This window comes from Pediculus humanus, genomic scaffold, assembly GCF_000006295.1.
Source record: "Pediculus humanus corporis 1103172107869 genomic scaffold, whole genome shotgun sequence".
Classification (NCBI taxonomy): domain Eukaryota; kingdom Metazoa; phylum Arthropoda; class Insecta; order Psocodea; family Pediculidae; genus Pediculus; species Pediculus humanus.
Genome location: NW_002987447.1, coordinates 105,040 through 118,881, shown reverse-complemented (window position 1 = coordinate 118,881; position 13,842 = coordinate 105,040). Strand labels below are relative to the sequence as shown.

The window sequence follows — 13,842 nt, the reverse complement described above, 5'->3', positions numbered from 1 at the left end:
TGATCAGGTTGAGGGACCCAGTTGTGAAATATTAGAAAAAGCTTTACAAAGATACAAACAAGATTTAAAGAGTCAAGAAAAAATTCGTAGAAATGCTAAATTAGTTTATACTAAAAATGATATCAGAAGACGAAGATTAGTTAATGAAGAAAATTTTAAAGGTTATTTAAACGAACTAACCGTTGAACTTAATTCCGAATGCGAAACCAAACCACATTTAAACATGGATGAAAAATGTATGTTATTTTTTATATTTAAATAAATAAATTTTTTTTTGACTCGAATTAAAATTAGATTTAATTTAGATGAACTTCGAATTAATACTGAGGATAACATCGGTAGAGCATCTTTGTTCAGTCAATCGATTTGGGGTATACTCAGAGGTTTGGAAACATGGTCACAACTTGTTTACATGTCTCCTGATTTTCGTGCTGTATGTTATTTATCAAAACATAAAGGCAAACATATTATGTTTCGATGTATTTTCAAAAGAAACATTTTTCTTTTTTTACAGTTAGTTGTAAATAGTACTTTTATAATGGATTATCCAAGATTTTCTCACAGAGGTTTACTCATAGATACTTCCAGACATTTTTTACCAGTTAATACAATATATAAAATGTTGGATGCAATGGTTATGTCTAAACTCAACGTTCTTCATTGGCATATCGTCGACGATCATAGTTTTCCATATCAGAGTAAAGTTTTTCCTGAATTGAGTGCAAAAGGTGCTTATGCTCCTACTCACGTTTACACTCCAGAAGAAGTGCAAAATATAATTACTTATGCTGGAATGAGAGGAATTCGTGTGGTCCCTGAATTCGATACTCCAGGTACTTTTTTTTTTTTTTTTTAATGATAAAATGAAGAATTTTTTTTAAAAATAAATTTTCTTTTTCAGGACACACGCGGTCTTGGGGAGAAGCTTATCCAAAGCTTCTGACGAAATGCTACACTAACGGATATCCGGATGGAAGTCTTGGTCCCATGAATCCTGTCTCAAGTGAAACATATTCTTTTATGACTGAATTATTACAAGAAGTAAAAGATGTTTTTCCAGATTCTCATATTCATTTAGGAGGAGATGAAGTTGAATTTGAATGTTGGTAAGTTTTTATATACCTATCGAAATTATTAATCATTTAATTTTTTTAAAAATTGATTTAATATTTAAAAATAAAAAAAAAAAACGAGTTGCATTTTTTTTTTACGTGAAATTTTAGGAATAGCAATCCGGAACTCCGGGAATACATGAATAAAACAGGTCTAACTGTAAAACAGTTGGAAGATGTTTACGTTAAAAAAATAGTAGACATGGCTTCTAATATATCGGCAAAATCTATTGTCTGGCAAGAAATATTTGATGATGATGTAGATCTTCAAATAGATACTGTCGTTCAAGTTTGGAAAGGAAACCATCGATTCGAATTGAAAAAAGTGACCTCGAAAGGTTACCAAGCACTTTTATCATCTTGTTGGTATTTGGATGCATTAAAATCCGGTGGAGATTGGCATGATTTTTACCGTTGCGATCCTCATGATTTTGGTGGAACCGATGAACAGAAAAAATTAGTTATAGGAGGAGAAGCTTGCATGTGGGGAGAAGTAGTTGACGTAAATAATGTATTGTCGAGGGTTTGGCCGAGAGCTTGTGCAACTGCTGAAAAATTATGGTCTTCGGGTAATGAGTTTAACATAGGAGAAGCTGCCAAACGTTTGGAAGAACACACTTGTAGAATGAATAGAAGGAAAATTCCCGCACAACCGCCAAATGGGCCAGGCTATTGTCCAGGACTCAACTATGCGTAAATAATAAAACACTAAAAACGTAGACGTTTATTTTACTGTCAATAGATTGTTTATAAATAAAATTAAAATAACATTTATGTAATTCGCAATTTAAAATTTTAGTTTTTATTTTTTTAAAAAAATTTGATTTTTCTCCATTTCGTACCTGCTAAAATTGTTTTTTTTTGTTATAACGCGGGAAACTTAAAATAAAAGTTGGTAAAAACCACCAAAAGTGCAAAACAATCAATAACCGTAAAAATATAAATAATAGAAAACAATATTGCCAACTTAAAATCGTTTAAATCAAATAAAAGTCGGGTAAAAAGAAAACGTTTTTAAAAATGTCGTCGGTAAGAAATTTTAAATTTTTTTGAAAAACAATTTTTTTTTTTTAAAAATCGTAAAATCTATTTTAAAAAATTTTGATTTTTTTTTAGGTAAAACCGTTAATACTCGGAAGTAAACAAAATATAAATAATCGAGCACTTTTGGAAAGAATGTATAACTTAATACTTAAATCAACGTATAAAATGCCGAGAAATTCTATATATAAATGTAATACGGAAGAAATAATTAACTACCGATTATCGGTTGTTAAAGTACGTTATTATTTATTATAAATACTATAATTAATTCTTTTCGGAAATAACAGTAAATAATTTGTTTTGTTTTAAACACATATATAAAATTATAAAACAAAATTTGTTTTTTTTAGTTTGCAAAAGACGTTAAGGAGATTGAAAAAACGATAAATTGTGGGAGGATAGAAATGCTTTTAACTCAAGCGAAAAATGAATATAATTTATGTCAAAAAATGATAGTTTGGAAACCTTGGGAATCATTAATACAAGAACCTTCGCCTTCACAATGGAAATGGCCTCAATACGCAGAATAATAATAATAATACTTTAAGTTTTGCACTCTAATGTATATTTTCCTGTAAATAAAAAAAAAACAAAATTTTTAAATATTTTGCAATGCAGGTTTAAAGGGTACCTCATTTATTTTACAATGTTTGGGGTAGGAAATAAACATTAAACTTATTTTACTTAAATAAAATATATAATAGGCTTTAAATTTTATGAGACACGAATATCGAATATTAAATAATTAAAGACATGGAAATTTTTTTTTTAATTTTCGTTGAATCAACCGTTATAATTAAACTTTTTTCAATTAAATCTTTTATTTCTTTTGGTAAAATTTGAGTTGAATGATGAATTTGTATCCAAGGTTCGTTATTATCAATATTAGATCCAACGGTTTTTAAAAAAATTACACCGGTTGAATAATCAATTGGTAAATTTATTTTTGTTCTTCTTCCTCCTCCCAATAACCAACATGCTTTTCCAATATTTAAAGGTTCTATTTTTTCAATAATACCTGAAAACAAACATAGTTTTGTGAAAAGAAAAAAAAAATTTTGAATATTTCAACTTACCCTTTTTGTGACTTTTTAATATGGTGGTATATTTAGATTTCGATAAAACGTTCCAGTAATCTCCAGAACATAATTGAATTGCATTTTTTTGAGAAACACCTTGACAGACGAGCATTTTTTCAAAATGTTTTAAAGCTCTTCCATCTTTGATTGTTTCATATAACATTTCTTTTCCATCTTCCAAACTTTTTACCAAACCTATAAAATTAACTCTACTGGATACCAAAAATTTAATTTAAAGGAATGAGAAAATTTTGGTTTTTTTTTTTTTTTTGTTAATAAAACCTTTTGATTTGATAATAATTCCTCCTAAAAATAAAACCAAATCGAGTAAATCGTTTTCGATTTCGTTTTTTAAACATTTTATTGATTCTATAACTTCTAATGTATTTCCAACGTATTCGCCTAATGGCGAATTCATTTCTGAAATTACCGCTTTCGTATTTAAATTAACGGCTTTTCCAACATTTATCTAAAACATTTATATTAGTTTGATATATTAATCGCAATACTAATTTAATTCTGACAAAATGTTTTAATTTAAATTTACCAAAGTTTCAGCTAATTTTCTTGCTTCTTCTTCTGTTTTGGAAAATGATCCAGACCCGAATTTAACATCAATCAAAAGTTCTCCAATACCTTCTGTAGCCTTTTTAGATAATATTGAAGACACAATTAAACCATGATTGTCAACGGTTGATGTTATGTCTCTTAATTTATATAATAAAGCATCAGCGGGTGCAAAATCTCGAGACGCTTCACAGATGAAACATCCAGCTTCCATAAGACATTCGTTCATTTTTTCTGGTGTTAGAGACACTTGAAAATCTTTATAAAAAAAAAATAATTTGAATTTCATTTCCGACATCATTAATTTTATAATATGATTAATTTTTTTCTCACTTGGAATACTCTCTAATTTGTCCAGGGTTCCACCGGTAAATTTTAAACTACGACCAGATATCATGGGTACTTTTAAACCGACAGCTGCTAAAGCTGGAGCGAGTATCAAACTGACTTTATCACCTACTCCTCCCGTGCTATGTTTGTCTATTAAAATATCTTTTGAAAAATTTTTAAATTTTAATATTTCTCCACTGTTGATCATACTTTTAGTTAAATTAATCGTTTCTTTTAATGTTAAATCTCTTAAATACATGGCCATGAGCATAGCTCCTAATTAAAATTATTGTTTAAAAAAAAGTTATTTTTGCAATTTAGTTGCTTGAAAATTTTAAATAATTATTAACTACTCTTTTTGTTTGATATTTTACCTGTTTGGGCATCATTTATTGTACAATTGACCACTTTATTTATAAAAAATTCTATTTCTTGAGCTGAAAGTTCAAATCCATCTCTTTTTTTACAAATTATTTCAGGTATACTTAATTCCATTATTTAATTTAAATTTAAACTTTAAATTTTTTCAGTAATTTTTAATAATTCTAAATTAATTTTTTTTTTTTTTAAAGATTATTCAATCAAAATATTTTTATACTTCTTAACAAAAATTAATGATGATTTATATACAAGAAATTTTTTTTTTTTTTTACAGATTTATTAAATATTAATTAAATTAAAACGAAATAAAATTTTTTTAATATAATTTACACTCAACAAGTAAAAGATATCAACTAATTATGAAAAAAAAATTTTTTTTTTTTTTTTTTTTTTTTTTAATCCGGGCGGGGAAGGAAAAAAAAAAACACGTGTAGGGGGATTAAAAATTTAATAACTGACTCATATATTTTTTTTTTTAACTAATATTTTTATTTTTAAATGAATTTATTTGACCTTTTAACTATAGGATTTGAAATTCATTTTGTAAAGAAAATATTATTTTTTTGAAAACATTAATGATTTAAATAAGTATTAATAATTAAATATATAATTTATAAAAAATTAAAAAAAAAATTCTAACAATCTTTGACTCTAAATTATAATTATGATGAAATTCATGGATCTTAAAAACATATTTTTCTCATTTTTTTTTATTTTTGCTAAATAATTTGAAACAATTTCTTTAAAAAAATTTATTTAAAATATTACTAAAACTGAATTATAATTAATTGTAAAAATTTTTTTAATTGCATTTAAATTATCATTATCTAATTATCAGATATGGAGTGCACATATCTCAAAATGATTGTGATTAAACAATCTAACAAATGTAGGAGAAATTAGGTTTTTATATTTATTAATGGAAACTGTTGAACATAGTGATATTGCACTGAAGGTGTATCATCTGATTTCTTTGAAATTGTTACATTTTGAAGTGGCTGAATTAATTTAATTGTTTTATTTGTTAGTTCCACTGGGCGAACTGATCCGAAAAAGTCTGTTATAGGCACTTTCTTAGTATTTCTTAAAAATAAATCTTTTCTAACACCCACTGTTGAAATGCATGCAACTTGTGGACACACTTTCAAAAAATCATCAATAGTTTTTTCACTGTGTTGATCAACACGCTCTAAAAATTCTAAAGCATAATAAGTATACCTATCAATTATGTAAACACCAATGGCTAAGTCCATATGATGGGACAAAGAATCTTCTCCCACTAAACTGCTAGCTACAGCTAAAACATTTGGAGAATAAAATTTTTCATACATCGAAGCAGCTTGACATGTATCAATCATGAAAAATAATTCATGATATCTTCTTTTTTGCCACATTTGTTCTAAAGCATCAGCTAATTCTTGACTAGTAATTTCTTCGGAGTCTTGAAATTTTAAAAAGCCATCTCCTCCATGCCCAGTTAAATAAATCAAAATATTACTTCCTTCATCTGTTAATAACTGTTTGGATCTAGGAGTTTCAGGTGGAAGTCTTCCGGTTAAAAGCCTTACAAAATTTTCAACTGTTACTTCATAACCTCTGTAATCAACTTCAACATCATCCCCGTAAACATTCATTCTTCTGTTTGCATTATTAAAAACTGTAGCAGGTCTTGGATTTCTAGGGTTACAAGCCATATCATCAGCAATCATTAATATTATCCTACTGTCTGGTATTCCCAAACGTTTTACACTTCTGTAGATGGACAGAACATTGGCTACATGACGATAGTTGAACCAAAAACGAGATGTATCAACAAGCACAGCCCAATTGTTTGTGTGAGTAGATTCACTAAATTCTTTAGGAATCTAAAAAATTAATTATACTAAATTAAACAATTTTAGTGAAAAAAAAAAAATTGCCTATGATTCATTCAAAAAATTACTTAAATCATGTAAATTTTTAAAAAGTGATTTAAAACTTTATTAGTTGATAAGAAATGATATCTTTTTGAAATTAGACTTCAATAATGTATTTCAAAACCAATTTGAAAATTTTTTAAATTTTCAAAATAAAAAATAAAGATTTTAATTAAAATATCTTCACTTTAAAAAAATTATTTCAACTTACTTCATTTGCAAAAGCACACCCAAAAAAAAATATAAGTAATCTTAATTTCATTATTATTTTCTGTGTATTTTCGACTAAGTTGCTTTATATAAATACTAATAATTATAATCGAATTTTAAAATAATATTGTTTTAAAGGAAAATTTTTAAACATGATATTTATTATTAATATCATCGAAACGATTTATAATATTTTTATTTAAAAAAATTCTAAATTTTGAAAAAATCTATAAAATTTTTTCTTTCTCGTTAATTTTATCATCAATTAATGTACATTTAAAATTTTCTATTGCCACGGCAAAATATTAAGTTGCAACTAAGCATTGGCAGTAATTACATGAGTTGCTTCCATTTTGTTTTTTTCGGAAAGTGTCTAAGAAGTGCTTAATAATTTTTTGTGTTGATGCCTAATAAATATATATCAATAACTTGTAAATGTTGCATTAATATTGTTATTATGCAATTTTCTAAGTGAATAGAATATTCTTATGTGAAATTTAGTTAAATGTTCATAATTTCGCTTTACAAAGGAAGAATAGAACGTGAGCACAAGGTAAAGCCCTTAGATTATTTAATTTGCATTTCAAAAATATTTCAATTTCCTTTAACGATTTGAATGAGACTTTTAAAATTTGGTGATTTTATATAATTAACTGTTACATGACCATTAATTAGATAAAATACTCTAAATATTTTTTATTGAGATGAAAATTTTTTCAAATATATTCAATTAGATTTTTGTACACTTTAGGATAAATGTGTTTATTAAATACATTCAAGTGTACATGTAAAAATTTATAAAGAGAAATCTTTGATTTGAAAAAAAATTTTTTTTTTTTTTTTTCATTCTGATTATTACCATTATGATTAATTGCTACTACATGTGAATTTTTAGCTTTTGAATTGCTACTTTGATTTCTTTTCTGTTGAAAGTAATAAAATACTTAATTTATTAATGTGACTATGTGGCATGTTTAGAAAGATTAAGTGTAAACCATTAAACTAATACTTATTTAAACAAGAGATTTTATTTTGAAGTAAAATAAACATATTTAAATTTGTTTTAGAAAAACAACTTTAAATAATGTTACAACGCGATTTTTTTTTAAATTCAAGTATTTTTAAATATTCCCTATTAAAAATACATAAATTTATTTCTTATAAAAAATATATTAAATCAAGTCTTATTAAAATTAATTTTTACTCGATGATAATTTTATTGTTAAAATGATTTTTCTTTGCCGATATAAATATAAAAGGTTTTTATGCAGTCAAATCAATAAATAAATAAATTGCACTATTAATTGCATTTAAATTTTTTTTAAAAATTGAATTAAAATATGTGGAATTGTTTAGGCAAAGTTTAATGGCTCATTTTCATATTTATTTAAAGAAAGAGAGAGAGAGAGAGAGAGAGAGAGGGGGGGGGGAAAGAAAGAAAAAGAAAAAAAGCTTAAATTAACAGAAATTTGATTTTTTATTTAGTTTAAAATTATTAAGATTTACATTATTATCGCTTATTTCATTATAATTTTTTTTGATTTCATTGTTCATTGTTGTATTCTATTACAATATTTTTTGTGATATTTACTTTACACTCTTTAAAATATTAGAAATTTAGTTTTTATTATTTTGACAAAAAAAAAAAAAAAAAAGGAAATTTAAAAAAATTTATTTAATTTTTCGATTGTAAATCATTTTTGTATTTTTTTGTATTTTTTTCTCTCTCTCGAAAGTTTTTTTTTTTTTTTTTTTTTCTTAATGATAATTTATGTCATTTTAATTTTCCATTTTTTATTTTACAGTCTATTTAATTTGATTATAAGTATTTACTTATAACATATTTACACAGATTGCACATTACACACATTTTTACTCTTATAATGAGGTTTTAATCTCGAACTTTTTATTTGAACAAGTAAAAAATATTTTTCTCCCCCCCCCCCCCCCGAAAATATTGACTGTGTATTCCTAAAAAAAAAAATTTTTATAGCATTAAATGCCTTTGTTCCCTTTTTTTTTGTTTAATTGAATGGACTGCCACTAATTAATTATTTTACCTTAAATATAGATTTTTTTTTGTTTTGTTTGCATCATTGAGTTTTGACTTTTATTGTCATTATAAAACAGTAAATATTAAAAATGGCGAGTGAGTTTTTAATATAAATAAATATATAATTAAATTTTATTTAAAATAATATTGTAGATTTATCAGCGGTTTTTGAATTATTTAAAATTGGTTTTTGGTCAATAAAACGTTGCTGAACATTAAAAACAAAGTTTATTAGCCGAGAGTTAAATAAATGGAAATAAATAAGCTTTTTTTTTTTTTTTTTTGAAAAATCATTGGGGGTTTGTTTGTTTGTTGTTTTTTATCGTGAGGAAAAGGAAATGTTTGTATAATGTTATTATTATTCGCATTTAAATTTTTCACATTCAGTCAAATTAACAAACTGTGAAGGTACAAACAAGGCATGGTTTTCTCGACCGCAGAACGAAAAAAAAAAAAAAAAAAGGAAAAAAAAGAAAGAAAAAAAAAAGTAATTTTAACTTGACATGGCGGTTGCATATCCGTAGAAAGTTAATCACTTGGCAATTGCTGCACCGAGGATCGTGTTTCGAACAAAGTCCACAGAAGCGATGGGAATAAGTTGGTTTTAAGGTTTTTTTTTTTTTTTTATTTTATTTTATTATTATTATTATTAAAAAATTCTTTTTGCCTTATGTTTGCCTTTTGCGTTGATTATGTTTTCTTTTGAGACTTATTATAATTCCCAACTTTTTTGTTGTTGTTGTTGTTGTGATTTAACTTTGGATGTTTAGCTTATGTTAAAAACGGTTTTTTTTGAGAGAGAGAAAAAAAAAGAATAACATTGAAACACACGCATTCAGAGAGAGAAAGAGAGAGAGTTCATTTCATTTCTTTGGTATTCGACTGTAATGGTTGTCTTCGTAAAATTCAGAGCCTAACGTAAGCATTTACAATATATCCACGCTTTTAAATATTTTTTTTTTTTTTTTGATCCGCCTCCTCCTTGTCGTTTATTACTCAAAGATTTACTCAAATCAACGGCACTGTAATGTTGGTAGTAGTGGCGGTGGAAGTGGTGGCAGTAAATAAATGTTTTTCTTTTTTTCCTCTCCTCCTATTGTTATGAAACAAAACAAAAAAAAAAAAAAAAAAATGAAAATGCCTATTTCCAGTTAAATTTAAATCTATATTTAGCTCGTCTCACTTTTTTTTTTCTCGGGGGGGTGGGGGTGGGGGAGGGTAATTATTGCAGAATTATTGCAGGGCGCTTCACGCCTTTTTAAATTACAGTTTTTTTTCTCTTTTAATCTCACTTTGAAAAATATCTACGTAAACTATTTTTTTTTTTTTTTTTTTTTTTGTATGCGTATTTCGTAGTTGTAAATTAATGGGTCATTAATGACGAAAATAATAATAATAATAATAATAGCTTTCTATTAAAGCGCGATATTTACATGGGGCAACGCCAAAGCAACTTTTTTGTGAACTTGGCCAAGTAGCCGTAAAAAATTTATAATTTAGAGGAAAAATAATCATTTATTAAAAAAAAAAAAAAAAAAAAAATGGCGTATCCCCACGCACACACACAATGAATTGAATGAGAATTTATCGATTGAAAATTCGAATTTAATGCCTCGGTTGTAATAGTTTAATTTTTTTTTTTTTTTTAATTAATTATATTCTGTCAATTTGTTTTTTTTTTTTTTTTTTCTTTTGAATCTGAAGAAATTATTATTATTATTATACCTACAGGGTAAATAAATTTGTTTGACGTATCGTAAAAATTTATTGTTTTTAAAAATCCGCGAATTTTTATTTATTTATTTATTTAATTAATTTTAGTTTTTGAAAGTGTTAATAAAAAGTTTATTTATTTATTTATTTATTTGTTTGATTGTTTGTTTAATATTGTAATTATTATTGAATGGAGGATTTTGTTCATGCGTGAAGAAAACATTATAGATTTTATTTATTTATTTATGTGAAAGGAACGATGGTGAAGTAATCAAGTTGTCATGTAAGCTTTATATAATTTTCAGGTGTAAAAAAAAAAAAAAAAGAGAAAGAGAAAGAGAGAGAGAGAGAGAGAGAAAGAAATGGGGGTAACGGTACTTCAACAATTTCCCTTTGTGGAAAATCGTACGGGTCCGCAAACGATTGAATTACTCACAAAGAGAATCGTCGCTCTTGGAGCCGTTCAATGTGGTCAATTTCTCGTGGATTGCGAAACGTACACGTCGACATCGGCATTGGGATCCCAGAAAACTCTACACGTTTTCCATAATTCCGAACAACCGGCAACCGTTTTTTCAATATTGGAAACGGGAACGAAAACCGTTTCCCTCGTCGCAGACGGACTATTCGATCTTCTCATGCTTAAAATGACGTCTATTTACACGTCGAAAAAACAAACGAAATGCGAATCGAAAGGATCGAGATTCGAACTGGGAGATTTTTGCGTGAAATTGGGAAACGTGACCATGAGTCAGAGTTTCAAAGGAGTTTTGGTCGAGGTCGAATATCGACCCTGTTGCATTCCTGCCAACTGTTGGGAATTGCTCAAAGAGTTTTTACAAGGATTTTTAGGATCCTGCGTTCAAAGTGCTCCTCCGGCTTACCTTCAAGCTCGGATAAATGATTTATATCAACCGATTGATACAATACACCAATATTTGGAACATTTTAGCTTGTACAGGAAAGCTCCGGGAGTCCGTTGATTGATTGATTGATTGATTGATTTCCCCCACCCCCATGCCCCTCCCTCCCCCCCGGCTTAAACAAAAAAAATTAAAAGTGATATTTTGAATTGATTGTGTTTGTTGTTGTGAGCATTTCATTTAAACTTATTCTATGTGTCTTTTTTGTCGTTACAGTGAATAGTAATTCTATAAACAGTTTTTCCTTTTTTTTTTTTTTTTTTTGTAGTTTGAAATTGTTGCGAAAATATAATTAATTGAAAATAATTAATATATATATTATAATATAAATATTTCGCACCCACCGTTTAATAATAAACGTGTTTACAATTTGTGTGTGTGTGTGTGTGTCAAAGGTTTGCCGACACATTATTTTATATCAATATATAAATATTGAGATTCTTTGAAAGTTTTGTTGTTCAATTTAATTTTTATTTAATAAAAAGGAAAAAAGGAAAGTTACAAATTACTTTGTTGTCGTTATTATTATTATTATTATTATTATTTAAAGTTTTTGCTTGATTTTACATACTTTATACTAACCTGATAAGTTCTCATTATTTCGATTTCGAACCAAAATCAATCAATGAATTTATGAAAACATTAAATAAAATGTTTGTTTGTTTGTTTGTTTTGTTTGTTTTGTTCGTTTGTTATGTTTTCGATTAATAAATCTGATTATATAAAACGTAATAAAAGAATATTTATTTAAATGGTTGCATTTGAAATAACGACAAATGTACATATTCATATTTATTTTTAAAAAAAAAAAATTATTAATTTAACGGATTTGTTGCAAATAAAAATGACGTTTTTTTTGGGGGGGGGAGGGGGGGAGACATATTGAATGCGAATTGAAAAAATTTTTTTTTTTTTCACTTTGGTTAAACTCGAAAAACGTTATAATATTATTATTAATAATTTTGAGCTCGAATTAAAAGCATTAAAATATGTGTTAGGGATGATGATTTCAATGACTAAATTTTCCTCTCTCTCTCTTTCTCTCTCTTTTTTTTTCTCTCTCTCTCTCTCTTAAATAAATAAAAAAGCTGAAAAAAAAAACATAAAAAAAAAAAAGAGGGAAAGGAAAGAAAAAAAAAAAAAGAGCATTATATATAGAGTGAGTTATTATTCAGTTGAAGTTTAACATGAAAAAGGAAGGTGAGAAATAGAAAATGAGTCTTTTAGCAGCATCCGAAGAAGGAGTCGTCGGTGCGGTGCGGATCAATATCGGCTGCTCTCTGTGAATCTTTCTTTCTCTATCTTTCTTTCTTTCTTTCTTTCTCTATCTTTCTTTCTTTCTTTCTTTCTTTCTTTCTTTCTCTATCTTTCTTTCTTTCTTTCTTTCTCTATCTTTCTTTCTTTCTCCTTCTATATAGATATTCTTTTCTTCTTTTTTTATCTCGTTTTCTCTTTACTCGGGTTAGCTAACTTAAAAAATTTTCAAAAAAAAAAAAAAAGGTTTTTTTTCCCCTCTTCCTCTCTCTTTCTCTCTCTCTCTCGCTCTCTTTCTAATAAAAAAATAAATTTTAGTTTGAAATTATAAAATTGAAATTTTTTTTTTTTTTTACGTCATTCTTTTGATATTTTACCCGGGGGGGGGGGGGTTTAAAATAAATTTTATTATTTATATTATTCTTTCTATTAATTAATTTAAATTTTATTTCTGCAATCAAGCTCATTAAAAACAAGTTGACGCCATCGATTTATATAGTTTTTAATGTTTACCAAAAAAAATTTTTTCATTTTGTTTTTTTTTTTTTTTTGATAAATTTTCATAATCGTGAGGATTTATTTTATTTATTTTATTTTATTTTAATTATTTTAATCTGGTTTGTCTGCGTGTGTTTGTGTGCGTGTGCGTGTACGTGCGTGCGTGCGTGCCATTTCGAAATCATTTCAGGTGAGGAAATTATTTTTAAAAAATTTGACAATTCTTCTTTGCAATTCATTTTATTTCGTTTTCCGATATTTCCGGTTTTTTTTTTTTTTTTTTTTTTCAAAATGGCTGATGGGTAATCGTGTGCCTAATTTTGTGGTATGATTAAAATTTTTTCGTTTTAGCCTTGGAGTATGTCTTTTAGCTCTTTTTTTTTTTTCTATCTCTCTGTCTCTCTCTAAACTAGTAATTCTACTTTTCAAATAAAAATTATAAAATAACGAATTTAAAAAAAATATATAATAACTTTTTACGGAGGGTGAAAGGAGCCTATGTAAACTCTTGTATTTGTACAATTAATGCCTAAGATGTTCTTTGTTATAAGCAAAGGTTTTCGAAATGTAATCGTCCATGTTGTGATGATGATGGCCCCTTTTTGTTAGTTTTTACATTGCTCCTCCTGAGGAAGGATTTTTTAATTTTGTCTTTTTGTGGATAAACGGGCAATACATTCTGAAATAGAAAAGAAAATCGTTTTGCATGCATTTTGAAAGCTGGAAATGTCTGTTAGAAATTCAGAGCTTTGATATTACTTG

The 13,842-nt window shown here is 26.6% G+C and overlaps 5 protein-coding genes across 5 annotated transcripts in view; 3 read left to right on the top strand and 2 right to left on the bottom strand.

Moving 5' to 3' along the window:
* Phum_PHUM387890 (beta-hexosaminidase beta chain precursor, putative) overlaps window positions 1-1,809 on the top strand; it is a gene marked incomplete at both ends in the record, with an annotated part of 5,056 nt that extends 3,247 nt beyond the window's left edge. The window contains 5 exons of the mRNA XM_002428467.1: window positions 8-236; window positions 306-433; window positions 515-833; window positions 902-1,106; window positions 1,224-1,809. Of these exons, the coding sequence (XP_002428512.1) occupies window positions 8-236; window positions 306-433; window positions 515-833; window positions 902-1,106; window positions 1,224-1,809 (1,467 nt within the window). The remainder of the gene's footprint in view (window positions 1-7; window positions 237-305; window positions 434-514; window positions 834-901; window positions 1,107-1,223) is intronic.
* Window positions 1,810-2,288: 479 nt separating this feature from the next.
* On the top strand, window positions 2,289-2,686 carry Phum_PHUM387880 (NADH dehydrogenase, putative; the record flags this gene model as incomplete). Its single annotated transcript, XM_002428466.1, has 2 exons — window positions 2,289-2,390; window positions 2,507-2,686. 2 exons carry the CDS (start codon window positions 2,289-2,291, stop codon window positions 2,684-2,686), a joined length of 282 nt encoding a protein of 93 aa, XP_002428511.1.
* A 207-nt stretch (window positions 2,687-2,893) lies between these two features.
* On the bottom strand, window positions 2,894-4,627 carry Phum_PHUM387870 (Thymidine phosphorylase precursor, putative; the record flags this gene model as incomplete). Its single annotated transcript, XM_002428465.1, has 6 exons — window positions 2,894-3,174; window positions 3,233-3,430; window positions 3,518-3,704; window positions 3,783-4,060; window positions 4,136-4,408; window positions 4,507-4,627. The coding sequence occupies 6 exons, from the start codon at window positions 4,625-4,627 to the stop codon at window positions 2,894-2,896; spliced, it is 1,338 nt and encodes a 445-aa protein (XP_002428510.1).
* Window positions 4,628-5,412: 785 nt separating this feature from the next.
* On the bottom strand, window positions 5,413-6,691 carry Phum_PHUM387860 (gpi-anchor transamidase, putative; the record flags this gene model as incomplete). The annotated part of the gene is made up of 2 exons (XM_002428464.1): window positions 5,413-6,378; window positions 6,641-6,691. The coding sequence occupies 2 exons, from the start codon at window positions 6,689-6,691 to the stop codon at window positions 5,413-5,415; spliced, it is 1,017 nt and encodes a 338-aa protein (XP_002428509.1).
* A 4,076-nt stretch (window positions 6,692-10,767) lies between these two features.
* Window positions 10,768-11,388, top strand: Phum_PHUM387850 (mediator complex subunit, putative; the record flags this gene model as incomplete). Its single annotated transcript, XM_002428463.1, has 1 exon — window positions 10,768-11,388. The coding sequence occupies one exon, from the start codon at window positions 10,768-10,770 to the stop codon at window positions 11,386-11,388; it is 621 nt and encodes a 206-aa protein (XP_002428508.1).
* Window positions 11,389-13,842: the final 2,454 nt, after the last annotated feature.